The sequence below is a fragment of the Aquarana catesbeiana genome, linkage group LG09, assembly GCF_042186555.1.
Source record: "Aquarana catesbeiana isolate 2022-GZ linkage group LG09, ASM4218655v1, whole genome shotgun sequence".
NCBI classification, from domain to species: Eukaryota; Metazoa; Chordata; class Amphibia; order Anura; family Ranidae; genus Aquarana; species Aquarana catesbeiana.
Genome location: NC_133332.1, coordinates 259592554 through 259609124, shown reverse-complemented (window position 1 = coordinate 259609124; position 16571 = coordinate 259592554). Strand labels below are relative to the sequence as shown.

The window sequence follows — 16571 nt, the reverse complement described above, 5'->3', positions numbered from 1 at the left end:
TGGTATGTGACTCTTCTGCACCCTTAACAAGTGCGCACCTTTATATTGGATTAGACGTGGTGTAATACTTCTTCTGGCCACAAGGTGGCGGTCAGCAACCAACATACATGTCCATGTTTGCTCAGAGCGTTCTTCCTGTTTAATGGCCACTTTTACATCACATTAGAATTCCAGTGGTGACTTACCCTCAGAAAGCCTGTCTGTCGATGTTATCCTACAATCAGATCTCACTCACGTGGTATTTTAATTCTCAACTTCAGGCATGATTGGTTAACCGCATTACCATCTCTATCGATCTATATCTATTTTTTTTTTTTATATATGAGACAGATCATCAGCTTTGCGTACTACAGCTTCATAATGGAACAGATATAATGACTTTGACAAATGTGCTGCTGATGCTGTAAAGCCGTTGTGGTCGGCTGTCAGGGATTGCAGTTGCAGAAGTCGCTAACCGTTTGCAAATGAAGAAGGGGGGGGGTGTGTGCAGCTCGATTTCCACTACATATAAGAAAGGACATCCTTGTCAAGATGCTATTATCTGCAAACGTGAGGCGTCTGTTCCTACATACATTCCTTTACCCAAAGGTGTGACACATGAACTCCATATAGAATTAGGACCAGATGGTGATAAGATAAGGGAGCGTAGACCTAGCAGCACTAGGGTTGCTGGTTCGAATCCCAACCACAGTACTACCTAGCTGGAGTTTGCACGCTCTCCCTGTGCAGGTTTCCTCCCACACTCCAAAGACAATGCTGGTAGGTCAATTGGCTCCTAATCTAAATTGGCCCTAGTACAGTGATGGCGAACACGTGGCACGCGTGCCGCTGCCAGCACGTCGAGCCGTCTCTGTGGGCACGCCCTAACAATTGACAAATTACACTGACAAATCGTCACCACCGCACCCGCGAACTACATCTCCCATAGTTCTCTGGGTGATGTAGGTGATGTGTCCGAGTGGGCGTGACGCACACTCCAAACAAGAGCGCTGAAGACACGCGGCCCCCCCCCCCGTTCTCTTTTGCCGACGTTCCCTGCCGACGCACCTGTGGGAAATCCCTTCATCGGACACCACCGGAGCGCCTGGGAACTGACCCCACACTGCTGCCCAGATTTCAAAGGAGTCAAATGTGAGTTATTATCCATTTGCCGACCCGCCATAGCCGAAAGACAGCTACAGCGCGGTCGGCTTATTCTGGGAGGGCGTCCATGAACGTCCTCCCAGAATATTGCTCCCACGCGCCCTACAGTGTGAGGGGAGAGGGGGAGAGATCGTTTGCAGAGTATGGTTACTGAGCAGCGATGTGGGCACTACAGATCCAGCCCACAGCGCTGCTCAGTACCCATACTCTGCAATGCTCTGCAGCACCCTGCCCATACTCTGCAGCACCCTGCCCATACTCTGCAGCACCCTGCCCATACTCTGCAGCACTTTTAATAAACTTGTGTCCTCGCCTATGGACAACAATGACAAATTATTTTTTTCATTCCAGCCCTTTGTATCTACAGCGGACCCAGCAGAACAGTGTCAGCGGTTTCACAGGACATTCGACAAAATCGTGAGTTGCTCTTCTACAATTCTGTGTTTATTATGTACCTTTTTTGTGAAATGCCTATACTCTGCCCATAAAAAAAATGTTTAATGGAAAGCTCTGTTATTGTTTTTTTTTTTTTTTTTTTTTTAAACAAATGCTGTTAATTGGTTGACAACTGTACGAGTTGTTTTTTCTAAACTAAAACCTCAGTATTCAGGTGTAATTGCGGCGTTGGCACTTTGAAAAAAAAAATAAGTCATTTTGTGTTGCAGTTTGGGCACTCGGGCTCAAAAAGGTTCGCCATCACTGCCCTAGTATGTCTATGAATGTGAGTTCGGGATCTTCGATCGTAAGCTCCTTGAGAGCAAGGTCTGATGTGAATGTGTAATGTATAGCGCTACATTAATTGACAACACTATATCAGTACCTGAAATAAAATAAGATACCGGTCCAAAATTGTCATACTAAAGACTCAGAGTCACAAGTTTTACCCTCTAAACCAGGGATATGCAATTAGCGGACCTCCAGCTGTTGCAGAACTACAAGTCCCATGAGGCATAGCAAGACTGACCATCACAAGCATGACACCCAGAGGCAGAGGCATGATGGGACTTGCAGTTTTGCAACAGCTGGAGGTCCGCTAATTGCATATCCCTGGTCTAAACATCTTACGCTGTTAAATGTAAGAAGCTTAAAGCAAACCTGTCAACAAGCTGAACTCCAGGTAAAGAGCCAACGACAAGGATATAACCTGGTTAACCTGCCAGATTTGTGTTTGTCCATCCAGTCCTCGGATTTACACAGTACAACCCTGACTGGAAGGGGAGGAGACCAGATTTTCTCTGCTGCACTTAACCACTTTAAGGCCTCATGCACACTGGATGTTTTTACAGCAGCTGTTTTTGTCTTCAGACATTTTTTTTCTACAGTCAATAAACTCCCCAGCATGTTATCTTATGTGTCCATGCACAAATAGGCTGTTATCAGCAGTTTTTGGCTGGAGCGTTTTCTGGCTTTAAAAAACAAAACCCAAAACTAGTGGGTTCAGAAGAGTCTTTCAGCTGTAAAAACGCTCTAACGTCGTAAGTCACCAGCGTTTTTTTTTTTTTTTCTTTCTTCTTCTTCAATAGATCAAAAACGCTAATAAACATAATTTCAAAAACGTTGACAAACTCACTGCAAAGCTACTGGCGTTTTTTTATAATGTTATTTTAATGTCCAGTGCAGTGTTTCAACTCCAGTCCTCAAGGCGCCCCAACAGGTCATGTTTTCAGGCTTTCCATTATTTTGCACAGGTGATTTGAGCAGTTTCACTGCCTTAGTAATTACCACAGCCATTTCATCTGAGGGAAATCCTGAAAACATGACCTGTTGGGGCGCCTTGAGGACTGGAGTTGAGAAACACTGGTCCAGTGTACATGAGGCCTAAGTGTTACTTAAGCCACGCAAACAACCTTGCAACAATCCCGTCTGCTATGTTAAATAATGTCCCCAGTGCATTTGTTTTTTTTTTTAAATGCTGCTGAGTACCTGATTTCAGAGCACCTCTCTCGAACTGACAGCCAAGTGGGCGGGGCTGAGAAACCCCCCCCCCCCCCCCCACCCCTGCTGACATCATCCAGGAGGAGAAGAGAGCCGATCAGGTACACAGCCACATTTAAAAAAAAAAAAAGCATTATTTAACATAAAACAGGATTGTTGCAAGGTTGTTGCATTATGAGAGCAGCAGGAGGGGAAGACCGTAGAGCTGACAGGCAGGGAGGGGGGAGAGAGAGCGGATGACAGAGGCACGCAAACTGACCATGGTGTCAGGGCTCAGCAGCCATGATAAACCATGGTCAGTTACGAACTGCAGAACCAGGCAGGATCAGCCATGTATTTCAGGTGATACAGGGGGCCAAAATGAAACAGCACAAGCACTATGCTGTATAGCATTGAGCCGTACACAAGCTCTCAGCAGAGGATTTGTTCCGTCAAAGTTTGGACCAGGAGAAACACCCCCCCCCCCTCCAGATGCAGTGATTGGACCGATATCAGAATACCACTGAGGAAAAGGCCCTGGCTGGGTGTTAGCCACAGGCATTACTTGTCTGTGCAGCTGGTAAGCACAGACTTCTTAGGGTGGTGGGTCTGTTATGCAAAGTCAGACCGATCTTTTGGAATTGATCACAATTTGATGTACTTTTGATATCGATTTGCCAGTTGGAACTTGGAATTCTGATACACCATCACTGAACACTTACAGAATTATAATTTTTTTGTGGGACTATCTTTAAATTATTACTTGATCACTTCTCACGTTCATGAGGGTTAGGTTATAGAGCGCAACCATATTTGTTTTCTACTTCTACCAACATCTGAATAAAGCTTGGAGGAGTTTTCATTCTGCTGACTGGCCTATGAGGCTGCAGGACCCCTGACCCTCTGTCTGGACAGTGCTAATTGTCCCTGTACTGATCACATACACCCTCCCAAGAAAAGATAAAACTCTCTAGCAATACACACCAAACTGAGCATGTGCAGCTTGCCCCCAAGGCTCTGTACCATCAGAAGATGGATTAGGGACTACGGACGAAATGGGGAGGGGGATCAAACTGATTTTTTTTTTTTTAAGGAAACCCTTAGGTTTCACAGTAAGTATGACAAGCATGCTTTATTGCATATAGAGACTGATTTTACGGTTGTGGGTTTAGTAACACTTTAAAAGCCTCACCCCTTTCACACCCTGTGATTGGGCAGCGAAAGGATAGGGACTGCTATCAGTAAGACTGCATTCACACTACAGAGTTTTAAATCGTGGGCAGATTTGCCACGGATCTGCCCGCAATTTGACAGCACTGAGATGTGAATGACAAAACGCGGGACTCGCATTTGCAATGCCATTTGAATGGCACCTCAAATCGCTGAGGTGCTACTTTGAGGTGACTTGTGTCCCACGATGCGGGTTACCGCGATTGCAGCGTGTGACAATCGCGGTAACCCGCATCGCGGCACGCAAGTCACCCAAAGTAGCTCCTGAACTATTTTTTTTAGGGGACATGCATCCCGCGATGTCGGTTGGCACGATTGCAGCACGTTTTATCATGCAGCAGATCCGCAGAGCGATTTGAGGTGCCATTCAAAGGAATGGCATCTCAAATGCCAGTCCCACGTTTTGTCATTCACATCTCAGCGCTGTCAAATCGTGGGCAGATCCACGGCAAATCTGCCCACAATTTAATACGCTGTAGTGCAAATACAACCCAAGTCTGCAACACAACTGATTGGCTTAGACTTCCAGCCAGAGCTCTGTTGCACAGGAGAATACAAGAGGCCGATACCAAGTCACATTCAGGTACTTACACTGTTTGCATGTGGGGGGGGGGGGGGGGACACATTTAAAAGTTGACATTTAATAATTTTATTTTGGGGGAGAGTATACAGAAAACCACTCGCACTCGTAAATTGTACTAGTGGTGTGCATCCCATGTCCTGCAGGCTGCTCCTTGATGTAAAAACGCCCCTTCATGCCGTGTAACATTACACTGTAAGGGATAATAGTAGCTGCTGCTAGTGTGAAGAGCTATAGCAAAGAGAATCCCCCACAAAACAGGACTTTAGCGGCAAAAAAAAAAGATGCGTTTGTCTAAAAATTGTGTAAACTTTATTATAATAATTTAACTTTTTTCATGCACGAGTTGATGAAAATATACAAAAAAGTACAGAATATCTTTTGGATGTTCTAAACGGTCATTGCGGCGGCGTTATGCGGGCGGATTTAACCCTTTTTCGGCGAATAGCGACGGTAAAAAAACCTGTACCAGTAAAAGTTAGCCCAATTTTTTTTTTGTATAATGTGAAAGATTTTATGCCGCAAGAATCGTGATCTTTTTATTCTACGCAAAAAAAAAAAAAAAAATTGTGATTCTCATTTTGGCCAGAATCGTGCAGCTCTAATATCTGCCTATATAAACCTCGTAGAAATAGGGAGTTATAACGTTCTAGATCCCTGGTATAGTCAAGTATACCAATTAGGTATGTCTTTGGTAGACTTTCTATATCATCTCAATAAGTCTGTTACGCCCTCCTACTTGTTGACAAGGACAACAAAATGCTTAGCCTGAAGTAGAGATGTGGGAGTGGATGAGTATAGATCAGTGATGGTGAACCTTGGCACCCCAGATGTTTTGGAACTACATTTCCCATGATGCTCACCTACACTGCAGAGTGCATGAGTATCATGGGAAATGTAGTTCCAAAACATCTGGGGTGCCAAGGTTCACCATGACTGGTAGTGATAGATAGTTACCCTGTTTCCCCGAAAATAAGACCTAGCGTGATTGTCGGTGATGGCTGCAATATAAGCCCTAGTTAAAGTCCTTGTAGGTCTTATTTTCAGGGTAGGGCTCATTTTCGGGGAAACAGGTAAGGCTTATTTGGGGGGGTAGGGCTTATATTGCAGCCATCACTGACAATCACGCTAGGTCTTATTTTCGGGGAAACAGGGTAGTAAGGTTGAATAAAGACACCAGTCCATCCAGTTCAAGCTGAGGGTCTACAAATTATCCCTATCCCTAAACATCGTGTCTCATTAAGATGCTTATCTATATCATTATTTATTTATGGTACCCATAAAGCGCCGTCAATTTTACGCAGCGCTCCACACATACATCCCACACTCACATCAGTCCCTATTCTCAAGGAGCCCACAATCCAAGGTCCCCCAATTCACATTCATATACTAGGGCCAATTTTGGACAGAAGCCAATTAACCTTCCAGCATGTCTTTGGAGTGTGGGAGGAAACCGGAGTACCCGGAGGAAACCCACGCAGGGACAGGGAGAACATGCAAACTCCAGGCAGGGAGTGTCATGGTTGGATTCGAACCAGCGACCCCTTTTACTGCTACCCACTACACCGCTGTGCTGCCCATAGTTTAGCGAAAGACAGTAGGCAGTGCTGACACCACTACATTCTCAAAAAAGCTGAGTGTTTGTTGGCCCACAACATGGATTAGGAGCAGAGTGCTTTCTAACTGATCTCTGCACTTGCGCCATCTTTAAAGGGCGAGAGTGTATAAAGTTTAAAATCCAGTAATAGACACTTATTTTTAATGCAAAAAGGGTCAGTCTGAAGTGATCTAGCAGGACTTAATTTTCTGACTGAGGTTCCACGAGAACTAGCGATTAGAAGTGCATTAGCCATTTAAACAAATTCTGCAAATAAACCACACCTGGACTCCAATAAAAAAACTTTAATGTTCGCTCTCCTACAATTCTAGAAAAACATTGCTACCTGCCTCAGCGCCAACTCAAATCAACCTCTTGTATGGGTCAATGCTTATTTTTTCAGTTGAGCGAGAGAATGTCACCAGCACACCACGGATCTCCAAAAAATGGGTCCTAATCGATTATCTAATTATAGCAAAAGCAATGTTTTGGAGCCTCGCAGGACCCCTTCATCAGCCATGTGACCTGCCTGATGAAGGGGTCCTGCGAGGCTCCAAAACATTGCTTTTGCTATAATTAGATAATCGATTAGGACCCTTTTTTTGGAGATCCGTGGTGTGCTGGTGACATTCTCACTCGGATTGTCTTTAGTTCCATCCAGTGGTCACTGCAGCCCCTGCTCCCATACCCAGCCATTTCTGCAGGAATGTGTGCATTGGGAATATCGCATTGGAATCTTTTTCCTGTTGAGGAACGGTTATTTCCCCCCCCCCCCGATGTTTAGCTGCAGATAGTGTACACATACCGTAGCAGCAATGCATCACTTTGTGGCAAGAATTCTACCTCGTCACTTTTTGCAGGCACTAGCAATCCCACTCAAGTGGATGGGGCCACTCTGCAAGCACCCCGTAACTGCATGCATGCTAATGCGGGGTTCAAAATCAGGTGGTGAGGAGGCAATACAACACCTAACTGCCTGTTGGGTGGGTGCTGGGTGCCATTTTGCACATAATAGGTGAGGTGGGGGAAGGATTTACTAAAACTGGAGCACTCAGAATCTGGTGCAGCCGTAGATCGTAACCAATCAGCTTCCAGGTTTTATTGTCAAAGCTTAATTAAGCAAGCTGAAGTTTGGTAGCCAATCGGCTTCTAACTTCAGCTTGCTTAATTAAGCTTTGACAATAAAACCTGGAAGCTGATTGGTTACTATGTACAGCTGCACCAGATTCTGAGTGCTCCAGTTTTAGTAACCCCCCCATTTTGTGTGGTTTCATTTATGAAACGAATCATGCATCTGATTTTGTCCCATTAACCTCTTTGCGCCAGCGCTTCACAGCTCTTTAAGAGGTTAATGACACCAGGAGGCAGGGCTTAAGTTCATGCGACGACTGATTGGCTGTCACGTGATCTGAAAACACACGATCGCAAGTAGCGAACGGGAGCTTTCGGTTGGAGCCTGTAAATGCCAAGAGTGCACAGGTTCCAAGTTTCACCATCACTTAGTATATGCAAGCATAATAAAGTGCTTGTACTATAGCAGTATTTTTATTCAACATACATTCAAAGTGGAATTCCAGGCAAAAACCCATCTACTCTTAAAAGTTCTCCCCAGCTTCAGCCAGGTCATATGACCCACCCTGTTGTCAGTTAGCACTGGCTGCAGGGGAGAGGAGAGTGCGCTCTAACAACAGCTAGCAAAGCCTGGAGCAGCAATTTCACCATCCATTGTCAGCAGTCCCTCGCTCCTGCAGCCATGCTGGCTGACACAAGTAAGCTGGATCACATAACCGCACCGAAGTGGCCTGAAAATAGGTATATATATATACATACACACATACATACATACATACATACCTTCATTAAACAGGTTAGTCAGAATAGGCGGGGGACCATTTGTAGAATAAGGATAAATCAGTTTTGCCTGGAATGCCACTTTAAAGCGAAGCTCCACCCAAAAGGGGAAGCTTCACTTGTTTGCACCCTCCACTGTCCAACTTGGAACATTTTTTTTTTTTGGGAGAAAAGAGTGGGTACCTGGTTTTGACATGTACCCGCTCACACTTCCAGCTTCGATCGATGCAACCGACTGAGCCAAACGTTTGGCCCCCTCCTTTCTCCTGTCTTCTGGGATCACAGGTCCCAGCAGACAACGGGACTATTCACAAGGCGCAACGCGACTCACGCATGCGCAGTAGTAAACAGGCTGTGAAGCCACAAATTCTTCTGTGGCAACCATAACCATGCCACACAATCTGGGTGCAAAGCCTGCTCACCTCATCGATGAACCCACCTTGGGTCAAATCACACTTTAGTGATGTAGGTAAAGGATCAAAGCAAAACAAAAAGAGCATCATTGCACAAGATTGTAAAAAAAAAAAAAAAAATAACACAAAATAGTCCACTCACATTTGGTATATCTTGTACAATGGCTGTACCTTGTACAATAAAATGCTCATAGGACAGCTCTCCTCACCGTGCTTCAGAGGATATGAGCCACAGGAAGGGACGTCACCGGCCCCTCTCAGGAGCCAGTGATAAACGAGCATTGTTTTTTTCAATCTTGCGCAATGATGTTTTTTCTTTTGCTTTGAGCATCTAACCCCAAGAAGTGGATCTTAAGGCGTACAGAGAGGAATATACAGGATCCATTTACTTAACAGCAGATGGTCCCTTACAATGTGGTTGATCCTTTACTTAACATTTAACATTTGTAGAATTTTTTATTTCAACCATTTTTCGTTTATTGGTGTCCTTTGTATATATGGTACCATCGATTCACAATATCTCACTATGTGTTTTGGGATATTCCAATTATGAATAGCGCACTATTTTTATCACATATTTATGATTGCATTAGATCACTATTGAATAGTTGCAACTATTCAATATAACCACAATTAGTTCTTCCTACCATGAGGCTCTTGGGTATTTTAGTATATTGTGAAGCCGCAAAGCTTAACTTTGTTTCCTTGATGCTGGTGCCTGCACCTAAAGCCGATTGAAGAATCCACTCAGGTGAGGACATTGCTGGATCTCTGAACAGGTAGGTGTCCTATTAAAAGTCAGCAGCTGCAGTATTTGAATCTACCGACTTATTTTTCTGAAGGAGCCTGGAGCTCTGCTTTAAGGTCATGCCAAGTACACTTTACCACATCTGCTTATAAAGGTATTATTAAATATTAAGCAAAAGGTGATATACTTATTAGTACACTCCTAACAGTTCAGTGCTCCATGTAATTTTTTAAATTTAATTAATTTATTTATTTTTAGGGCCAGTTCACACCCCATGCAGTCCAAAGCATTTTTGCTCTGCATCAAAAACGCATTGTAAGTAGGTTATATGGTTTCCAATGGCATAGTTTACAGTGCAGTCAGTTCCAGAAAAAAAATAAAAATTAAATAGAAGTAGAACATGCTGCATTTTTCCTGCACTGGAACACCGTAAAAATGCCCTGGACCCTAGTATAGTGAGAAAAAAAAAAAAAAAAAAAAAAAAAAAGGCGCACCTGGAATGCATTGAAAATACACAGGAATGCATCAGAAACGCATCCGGAACAGATCTGAAGTGCGTTTTTTGTGGTGTTAATCTGTACCAACATCAGGACAATCTTCTAGGACAGGGATATGCAATTAGCGGACCTCCAGCTGTTGCAGAACTACAAGTCCCATGAGGCATAGCAAGACTGACAGCCACAAGCATGACATCCAGAGGCAGAGGCATGATGGGACTTGTAGTTTTGCAACAGCTGGAGGTCCGCTAATTGCATATCCCTGTTCTAGAACATCCATATGCTTATTCCATTCCAAGCAGTACTCCACTGTTATTTTTTTTTTTTTTAAAACAAAATATTTCAATTACAACAAAATAAAAGATAAAAAAAAAAAAAAAAACAACACTTTAAATGGCTCCCGGCTCAATTTTTATGTCTGCATTTTAAAAGCTGCACATCTGCAAAAATGATTTAATATAAAACGTAAGCACCAAATGGTTAGCTATGTGCCCATTCAGGGCATAGCAAAAAAATTGCTTTAAAGGGGGTTGTAAACCCTCAAAGTTTTTCACCTTAATGTATTCTGAAAAACCTTGTGTAGTGCAGCAGCCCCACAGACCCCCCCCATTTTACTTACCTGAACCCGATCGTTCCATTGACAGGGACTAGCACAGCAGCTCCAGCCACTGTCTCGGGTCCTCATTGGATAGATTGACAGCAACGGGAGCCATTGGCTCCTGCTATCAGTCAAATCCAGTGACACGGGAGCCAGGTCCCGCTGTCTGTGTCAATGGACGCAGCAGCAGGACTAGGGAGCGTGCCCACACAAGTGCCCCCATGGAAAGCGGCTCTGTGAGGGGGCACTCGAGAAGAGGAGGAGCCAGGAACGCTGCGGGGGGGCCCCAGAAGAGGAGCATCGGGGCCCCTCTGTGCAAAACCCTTGCACAGAGGAGGAAAGTATAACCTGTTTTTTTTTTTTTTTAAAAGAACAAACCTTCACAAGCCCTTTAATTCCCCACCTAACCAGCAGATGCTTAGCTTTTCTCAGCTCCCTTGCTGCTCAGCACTGGTAATGGAAGAAAACACCCAGTACTTCCGGGTATGTAGGAGAATGTGACCCACTACGCAAAAGCCTTGGGCCCATCACTGCAGTCAAAATGTGATCTATAGCACTGTGTAAGCTACGATATCTCTTAGCTTTCACAGGACGTTCCTTTGCTCCAGACAGCTGAATGGAGCAATAAGGTGGTTAAGGAAGGCAAGTATGTGTTGCTGGGGAGGGCTACATTAAAGTGAACCTGTTTTGGCCTGTGTGGTAAAAAAAAAAAAAAAAAAAAAATTAATGTTAGCTTTAAAGTATATCTAAACCCAAAAACAAAAATGGAGCTTAATGGTTCTTAGATGTGGTGGCTGCGATCATTTTTTTTCCCCTGGTATTTCCACCAGCAACACAATTCCTGTCCTAAGCCCCGTACACACGATGAGATCGGACGAATGATCACCCGTTTTTTTTTTTTTTTGCATGCTAATCTTAGATTGAATCTGATGCGTTTATTAAAGTCACGAAAATTCCCGTACAATAGAAAAAAAAAATAATTTAGAAGTGCTGTCATGCATTTTCAAACGATAGCTGTACTAATTAAAACGAAAAATGTACGATCTGGCATCGTACGAAAAATATTTGAGCACGTACGGTAGAATAATATTGGACGAGCTGTCGTGATCAGCTCTTGAAAGTTCTGCACTAACGATCTGATTATCGTACGATCGATTTGAAAGCAGTATTTTGCGTACGATTTTCTGATCGTGTATACGGGGCACTAGGGTGACAACGCGCTCACTGTACTGCATCTATGAATAAGCAATGTCATCACCACAGACTGCTCTCCTGATTAGGACTGCAAATGGTCTCAATCAAAGATAGTCACTAAAATAATATTGTGAGATAAAGTGCACTGGTATTCTGGCGGGATCAACAAGCTACTTTCTTTACTTGCAGAAAAATTAATGCAGCAACATCTAAAGGAGTGCAGTATAGAAGAAAAAAAAAAAAAAAAAAAAAAAAAAAAAAAAAAATCTCTTTGGGTCGATAAACACTTTAAAGCTGATCTCTGTGTTTTATTCACCTTTAAATATTTTTGACAGCTTGGTCCAACCAAACCATTTACTTCACTTACAGCACCTGGTTGCGCTGTATAAACTGTATATGGCCTCAGCTACACACAGTATACAGCACTCTGTTCCGGCAGCGAGTCTTCCCGTCCTGCTCCCGCAGTAAAATCAAGTCAGGCTGTCAGAGGAAGCCTTGTATTTTATAAAATACAAAGCCTTCTCCGATTGGCTGATGTGGAGGCATGCTGACCACAAACGCTGCCTCAGCCAATCAGAAAAAGCTTTGTGTTCATTTACAGAAAACAAAGCTTCCTCTGAATGGTTGAGCAGCACTCAGCTAGACTTCACTTTCCTCCAGAAAAGGGACAGGGAACAGAACACAGCACTATATACTCTACGTAGCTGTGGTTGCCTACAGTTTATACAGTTCACACAGCTGCAGCAACGGCTAGTGAAATGGTTTGTTTGGACCAGCTTGGTGACTGGGAGGACGTCATGATGTCTACCCAGGATGGGAGAGCTCCCGCTCGGCCATCGTCATACTATAGGCCGGGTTGCAAGCAGTTAAAGTTAAAAACAAACATGGAGATCAGCCCTAAGACTAATACATTTAGATAAAATTTTAATGCCCAAGCGATAACCTATTTATGGAGCAAAAAATAGCTGGACCCCCTAATCCATGTCAAATAAAATAAAACACAAATCTTAAGAGGGCCAAGTTAATTTATTAAATTATGAAAAAATGTATAAAAACAAAAACATACAAAACACGAACAATTATAAAAACATAAGAGCAAGACATTTAAAAAATAAATAGCATACAACCGGGAGCCTTGATTAAGACAAAATGTACCTGCTTGTTAGCCTTCAGAACAGTCCTCAGAGTAGCTATTTGTTCCCTCTTAGTGCTCAGCAAAGCTTTCAGTTTCACGATTTCCTCCACCAGAACCTCTTTGTCCTTTTCCATATCAGAGGCAATACTGTCCAGTGACGTTTGGTGCCACGACACGGCAAGAGCACCTTGCAAGTGTTTAATCTGGTCCTTGACAATGGCCACTAGATGAGTGATGCTAAGGAGCTCTCTAGGTGAGTCCGCACAATCTGACCCCAAAGTAGAGTCAGGACTACTCCGCGGGGATCGCTCGCCACTGTGAAGCTCCGTTATCTCTAGGTCAGGGCTAACCATAAGTTTTCCAAAGAAGTCTGAAGATTTTCTTTTTCTGAGAAGCACCTTTGCACCCTTACCATCTCTGTAATAATCAAGCATGACACGGTTTGGTGTCAGGTTATTACGCATGCAGACATGGTGGTAGAGGTGAGCGAGTTCTTCTATGAATGCCAAGAGCTCCTCTTGGGCTAGATTGAGCTTGCTCTGAAAGTCAAAATAGTGCCTCCGTGCGGTCCTCAACTCTTCCTGAAGATCGGACAACAGCCCTCGGTCATCGGCCTCGCATTGGAAAGATGACCGCAGTTCCTCACGGGAAGCTTGTTTGCTCATTCCCCACCTTTTCTTTTCCTCTTGGTACTTTTCCTCAAACAGTTCATATTTTTGCTGGACTTCTTTTAGCTCTTTTTCAAGTTGGGCCAATTCAGTTTCTTCCTGTCCACAGGAGCATTTCACATGGTTATTTCCATTGTCCTTCTCCTGCCTGTAAAGGTTTTCCTGCTGGAATGCCTTAATTTGCTCTACCAACTCATGGTTTCTCTGCTGTTCATTACACAGGTCCTTCCTAACATCATCCAAAGTCTTCTGCAGGTCTTGTAAATTACTTTCCACGTTGGACTTTTCACGATCAAGCTGCGAAGAAAAAAAAAAAAAAAAAAAAAAAATTCAAAATAAGCACAATAATATTTAAAGTGAATATTGTTAAAATTAAGAACAAACAAGTTTAGATGTACTGGCACAGGTGAAAACCCATCAGAAAGGGTTAAAGTAGAATTCCAGCCTAAACCTCACTAGTCTTAAAATGCTCCCTCCCGCCTCCTAACACCTATGCCGACTAACCTGTGTAAAAAAGATGTATATACTTACCTATATTCAGCCCGATCTGGTCATGTGATCTGGCTCCCTTGCGCAAGTCAGAAGCAGCTTCAGGGGAGAAGAGGGGATTGCAGACAATGGCTGGGACATGGTAGCCTTGGGAGATGTAACCACCCCCAAGCAATCCCTGTGGTTGTCAAGTGCAACCCACCCGCCAACCGCTCACAGTAAATATACCTCCCAGGACACTACTTTTGGGGAGGGGCCTGATGACGTGTGTGTGCGCGTGGTGTGCTTTGAAGCGGGACAGAAGACACATTGGGGGTTATTTACAAAAGGCAAATCCACTTTGCGATACAAGTGTACTCGCTGTAAATCTGAGGGGTAGATCTGAAATGAGGGGAAGCTCTGCTGATTTTATCATCCAATCATGTGCAAGCTAAAATGCTTGTATTTTCCTTGCATGTCCCCCTCGGATTTACAGCGACTTTACTTCTAAGTGCACTTGTAGTGCAAAGTGGATTTGCCTTTCGTAAATAACCCCCTATGTTTTTAATAATTTGTTTTTATTTTAACCACTTCCCTACCCACCCATAGTAACATGACGCCCGCAGGAGGGATCTCCCATCCCGGGCGGGCGTCATATGACGTCCTGGGCTTCCCGGCCGTCTAAGGGGCTCACGCCCGCCGCGTTGCACGGGACCTGGTGCGCATGCCCAGCGGCTGCAATGTCCGCCGGGCACCCGCGATTGCCCGTTAACCGAGCAGGACCGTGGATCCGTGTGTGTGTAAACACTCAGATCCACGTCCTGTCAGGTGAGAGAAGACCGATGGTGTGTTCTCAGTACAGAGGAACACCGATCGGTCTCCTCCCCTTTTGAATCCCCTCCCCCTACAGTTAGAATCACTCCCTGGGAAACATAATTAACCCCTCGATCACCCCCTAGTGTTAACCCCTTCCCCGCAGGTCACATTTACACAGTAATCAGGGCAAATTTATAGCACGGATCGCTGTATAAATGTGAACGGTCCCAAAAATGTGTCAAAAAATGTCCGATCTGTCCATCACAATGTCACAGTCATAAAAAAATAAATAAATAAATAAGCCAGCCATAAATCTATCCCTTATTTTGTAAACGCTATAACTTTTGCGCAAACCAATATTGGCTTATTGCATATATGTAGAATACATATTGGCCTAAACTGAGGAAAAACTTAGGTTTTTTAAAAAAAATTGGGATATTTTTTATTATAGCAAAAAGTAATATTGTGTTTTCTTCAAAATTGACGCTCTTGTTTATAGCGCAAAAAATAAAAACCGCAGAGGTGATCAAATACTACCAAAAGGGTAAAACATTGCACGACCGCGCAATTGTCAACGTGCGACAGCGCTGAAAACTAAAAATTGGTCTGGGCAGGAAGGGGGTGAAAATGCCCTGTATTGAAGTGGTTAAAAAGGGCCAACGCCAATGCCCAAACCCCCTCTAGCCAGGGATCTTTGATTTGCTACATGTTTCCCAGGTAGATCTCAACCTCTGAAAAGTTGCCTACCCCTGGTATAAGTCTTATCCCTGAATTATTGTCACTAATCGAGGTCAGTGTCAATTAGTGACCTTATCACATTCCCACTAGAAGTCGCTCATCACCACCATTACAGTCTAGTGTCTAAAGACTAGATAGATACATATGCATATATATACACACACACACACACACACACACACACAGCTGTGCTCACAAGTTTACACACCCTGGCAGAATTTATGATTTCTTGGCCATTTTTCAGAGAATATGAAGAACAACGAAAAACTATTTTCACTCATGGTTAGTGTTTGGCTGAAGCCATTTATCAATCAATCGTGTTTACTCTTTAAATCATAATGGCAACAGGAACTACCCAAATGACCCTTATCAAAAAGTTTACATACCCCAGTTCTTAATACCGTGTATTGCCCCCTTTAACATCAATGACAGCTTGAAGTCTTTTGTGGTATTTGTGGATGAGGCTCTTTATCTTCTCAGATGGTAAAGCTGCCCATTCCTCTTGGCAAAAAGCCTCCATTTCATGGAAATTCCTGGGCTGTCTTGCATGAACTGCATGTTTGGGATCTCCCCAGAGTAGCTCAATGATATTGAGGTCAGGAGACTGAGATGGCCACTCCAGAACCTTCACCTTATCCTGCTGTAGCCAATGACAGGTGGACTTGGCCTTGTGTTTTGGATCATTGTCATGTTGGACTATGCAAATACGTCCCATGCGCAGCTTCCTGGCTGATGAATGCAAAATGTTCCTCCAGTATTTTTTGATAACATACTGTATTCATCTTGCCAACAATTTTGACCAAATTTCTTGTGCGCCTTTGTAGCTCACACATCCCCAAAACATCAGCGATCCACCTCCATGTTTCACAGTAGGAATGGTGTACCTTTCATCATAGGCTTTGTGGACTCCTCTCCAAATGTAGCGTTTATGGTTGTGGCCAAAAAGCTCAATTTTAGTCTCATCACTCCAAATGACTTTGT

The 16571-nt window shown here is 43.7% G+C and overlaps 1 protein-coding gene across 2 annotated transcripts in view; it reads right to left on the bottom strand.

Moving 5' to 3' along the window:
- The window catches only part of LOC141108565 (protein bicaudal D homolog 2-like), a 73666-nt gene that overhangs the window by 15747 nt on the left and 41348 nt on the right, over window positions 1-16571 (bottom strand). For both annotated transcript variants that reach the window (XM_073600281.1, XM_073600282.1), the window contains exon 6: window positions 12921-13865. In XM_073600281.1, coding sequence (XP_073456382.1) covers window positions 12921-13865 — 945 coding nt within the window. The remainder of the gene's footprint in view (window positions 1-12920; window positions 13866-16571) is intronic.